The sequence below is a fragment of the Eptesicus fuscus genome, chromosome 6 (assembly GCF_027574615.1).
Source record: "Eptesicus fuscus isolate TK198812 chromosome 6, DD_ASM_mEF_20220401, whole genome shotgun sequence".
Lineage (NCBI taxonomy): Eukaryota > Metazoa > Chordata > Mammalia > Chiroptera > Vespertilionidae > Eptesicus > Eptesicus fuscus.
The window spans coordinates 27,018,809-27,022,523 of NC_072478.1; the positions used below are offsets into that span (position 1 = coordinate 27,018,809).

General features: G+C 58.4%; 1 protein-coding gene across 1 annotated transcript; it reads left to right on the top strand.

Annotated features, from left to right (window-relative positions):
* The first annotated feature begins 299 nt into the window (after positions 1-299).
* Positions 300-1,795, top strand: ZNRF4 (zinc and ring finger 4). Its single transcript, XM_028159190.2, has one exon. The coding sequence runs from the start codon at positions 622-624 to the stop codon at positions 1,702-1,704; it is 1,083 nt and encodes a 360-aa protein (XP_028014991.1). The 5' UTR covers positions 300-621; the 3' UTR covers positions 1,705-1,795.
* Positions 1,796-3,715: the final 1,920 nt, after the last annotated feature.

Below are 3,715 nucleotides of genomic sequence, written 5' to 3' on the forward strand. Positions count from 1 at the left end.
GGTCCTTCTAGGGGGTAACATTGGCACTTTCTTTGTTGGGTCACTGAGAGGCACGGGGAGATGATGCCCGTGGAGTGTGAGTGTGAGTCCTGCATCTGTGCCACTTGGGCCACAGGCTCACATAAGGCCTTACACAAGAGAGGAGCTGGGGGTGCTCTGAGACTTCCAGAACACTTTTTGGAGACTGCCCAGGCTCCCCCCCCAACCCCCCCCCACCCCGGTCAGAGACCTAGGGATTCTATCGTGGCCACAGGCTCAGGCCGCTGGGGGCAGAATGTAAGTGGACGATGTCACAGAGGCTGGGGGCATCTAGAACCCTGAGGGGTCCTGGCCTCAGCGCCACCTGCCAGCAAGGCCACCTGGTCGGTCAGTTCCTCCTGAGACCAGCCTTCAAAGACACGATGCGAACGCGCCTGCCACCAGGAGCCGTTCCTGCCTAGGGCCGCCCAGGTCCCAGCCGCTCTGCTGACCTGCCTCGGAGCCTCCCATTGCAGCCACTTCCATTCCAACCTGGCCACGGGCCCCTGGGAGGCCCCGGAGATGCCCAAAGGCCTCCCATCGGCCATCCCCAGCGGGACCTAGTTCACTCAGCACAGGAGGAGGAGGGAGGGCGGGGTGGCCATGGGGCGGCAGCGGCGGGCCCTGGCCCTGCGGGCGGTCAAGGCCTCCCTGGTCCTGCTGGCGCTGCTGGTGCCCTCGCAGGCGCTGGTGCGGGCCGTGCTGGACGGCAACGCGAGCTCGGTGGACTTCGCGGACTTGCCGGCCATGTTCGGGGCGCCCCTGGCCCCCGAGGGCGTGCAGGGCTACCTGATGGAGGCCAAGCCGGCCAACGCATGCCACCCCATCGAGCGCCCGCGGCGGGTGGGCAACGGCTCCCTGGACGCCATCGTGCTCATTCGTCGCTACGACTGCACGTTTGACCTGAAGGTGCTGCACGCCCAGCAGGCCGGCTTCAAGGCCGCCATCGTGCACAACGTCTTCTCGGACGACCTGGTGCGCATGGCCCACGTGTACGAGGACCTGCGGCGCCAGATCTCCATCCCCGCCGTGTTCGTGAGCGAGGCCGCCGCGCAGGACCTGCGAGTCATCATGTGTTGCGACAAGTCCGCCCAGGTCCTCCTGTTGCCCAACTACCCGCCGTGCCCCGACCTGGACTGCCACCCCGTGCTGGCCATCTCCTGGGTCCTGGGCCGCACCCTGGCCCTGCTCATGTCCACCTTCTTCCTCCTCCGCCACCTGTGGAGCTGGCTGCGGTCCAGGTGGGCCTGCGGGCCCGCCGCGGTCAAGAAGCCGGCCTGCCGGAAGGCCCAGGTCCGGACCTTCACGCGGCTCAACGACGTGTGCGCCATCTGCCTGGACGAGTACGAGGAGGGCGAGCAGCTCAAGATCCTGCCCTGCTCCCACACGTATCACTGCAAGTGCATCGACCCCTGGTTCTCCCAGGCCGCCCAGCGCGCCTGCCCCGTGTGCAAGCAGTCGGTGGCCAGCACCGAGGACAGTTCCGACTCCACCATCGACAGCTTCTGCGATGAGGACCCCTCCCTGCGTGGCCACCACACCCCCATCTGGGCCATCCAGGCCCGGCTGCGCTCCCGGAGGCTGGAGCTGCTGGCCCGAGCCAGCCCGCACCACTCCTGCGCTGCCGCCTCCGTGGGGGTGGCCGAGGCTGCGGAGTCCTCCGAGGGGCCCCCAGACCCGCTCTGAGGCCCACGGACCCTGGCTGGCAAAGAGCGGGGTGGGGAGGGGAGCAATAAGTGTTTCTAGTCTGGAGAGAATAAAAATGGGTTTGAAAGCAGTTTGTGCCCTGGCTGCTGTGGGGCCACCCCGCCTCTGGCCCCTCATGCCACCCACCTGATAGAGCCAGGGGAGCCCGAGGCTGGCGGCCATCGTCTGTGGTGAGTGAGAAGATATGGGCCGGCGGGGAGGGGGGCTTAAGGTCTCTGTGTGCATCCCCAGCGGTGGCCACGCTCAGGCCTGTGCCTCGGTTCCCATCCTGGGCACACAGCTGCTGATCCTGGATATGTTTATTCATTATTCACTGAAATGTTTTTTTAAAAAATAAACTTTTCATTTTGGAATCATTTTAGATTCAAGGTAAATAGCTAAAGTTCTAGCAAGTTCTCATGTGCCCTCACCCGGCTTCCCCTGATGTTCACATCATCCATAGCACAGCGTGTTCGTCATAACCAAGAAGGCAACATGGGTACCTGGGATGGACGAAACTCCAGCTTTTATCTGAATTTCCCCCATCATTCCAACTTTGGATACTGGAAAATGTCAAACACACCCACAGTAGAAAGAATAGAATAATGACCCCCCCCACCATGTACCCGTTGCTCAGATTCAGCAATGATCTCCTGTATCTTCTCCACTTTCACCCACTCCCCCCTCCCTTGCTATTTTGATGCAAACCCCGGATTTTTTTTTTTTTTTTTCATCTGTAAACATTTCGGTTTGGGAAGATAAAGCAGTCGTTCTCAGCTGGGGTGGGTATTTCTCCCCAGGGGCGGTGTCTGGGCATTTTTGGTCGTCATCACGGGGACTGGCTGCTATTAGCCTCTCGTGGGTGGGAGCCAGGGATGCTGCCAACACCCTACAGCACCCAGGACAGACCTCCGCACAGAGAATGACCGGCCCCAGCGTCCACCGAGCTGAGGGGAGAGGCCTTGCTCTTCGTGATAACACCTCTTAAAAAACAGCCCCACAAATACCAGCATCATGTTCAAAATAGCGATCCCACTGGGGACACCTGGGAGTGTGACCCTTATGGTGTCCATTGCTTTGGGCTGTCTGAATCAAGGTGATGGGCTCCTAACTCTCATAAGGGGGAGCTCTCCCCTCCATCTCTCTCTCTCAGGGTTGCCTTGCACTTTATTTGGTGAAGCAACTGGGTCATTCACCCTTTGGTGATGTCCTTGGTCGTCTGGGTTTTGCCAACTGGGTATCCCTGTGGTGTCATTTAACATGCTCCTCGGTCCCCCGTATTTCCTGTGAATTTCTACGTGGATTCAGAGACCAACTGAGATGTGGTTTAATTTTATGGTGAACAAACAATTTAATTTTAATTTTCTTCCGTCCCTAGCATGCCCCCTTTTGTAGGAGATTTGGGCCACACTAAGGGGGCTTCTGGGATATGAGTGAGGGGCTCTTACTTGGCCACGTGGCAAGCATGATCAGGGACGTCACGGCTCTGAGACTGGCATAGTGAGAAGGAGGTGAGAATGCAGGAAGAGGTTTGGCTCAGTGGATAGAGCATCCGCCTACAAACTGGAGGGTTCCGGGTTCGATTCCGGTCAAGGGCACATGCCTGGGTTCCGGGCTCGATCCCCAGTAGGGGGCGTGCAGGAGGCGGCTGATCAATGATTCTTTCATCGTGGATGTTTCTCTTTCCCTCTCCCTTCCTCTCTGAAATCAATTAAAAAAAAAACAAAAGACTAGGCCTCATGTGTTGGAGGAACAGTGAGGAGGCCCATGTGACCAGAGCACAGTGAGCGGAGGGGGCGGGGGGAGTAGAAAGGTGAGGGCAGGTGTGCAGGGCCTTATAAAGCTTGATAAGGAATTCAGTTTTTATTCCGAGGAGCTGAGTAAAACCATTGGAGGGTTTCAAGTAGCTAAAAAAAAAAAAAAAAAAAAAAATTCCTGTTAGCAACAGTTCCAGGTCTCCATTTTATAAATGAGGCAACTGAGGCCCAGAGAGGCCAAGTCACTTGCTTGG

Coding starts and splice junctions, on each gene's coding strand:
- ZNRF4 (XM_028159190.2), top strand. CDS start 622: ATGGGGCGGCAGCGGCGGGCCCTGGCCCTGCGGGCGGTCAAGGCCTCC.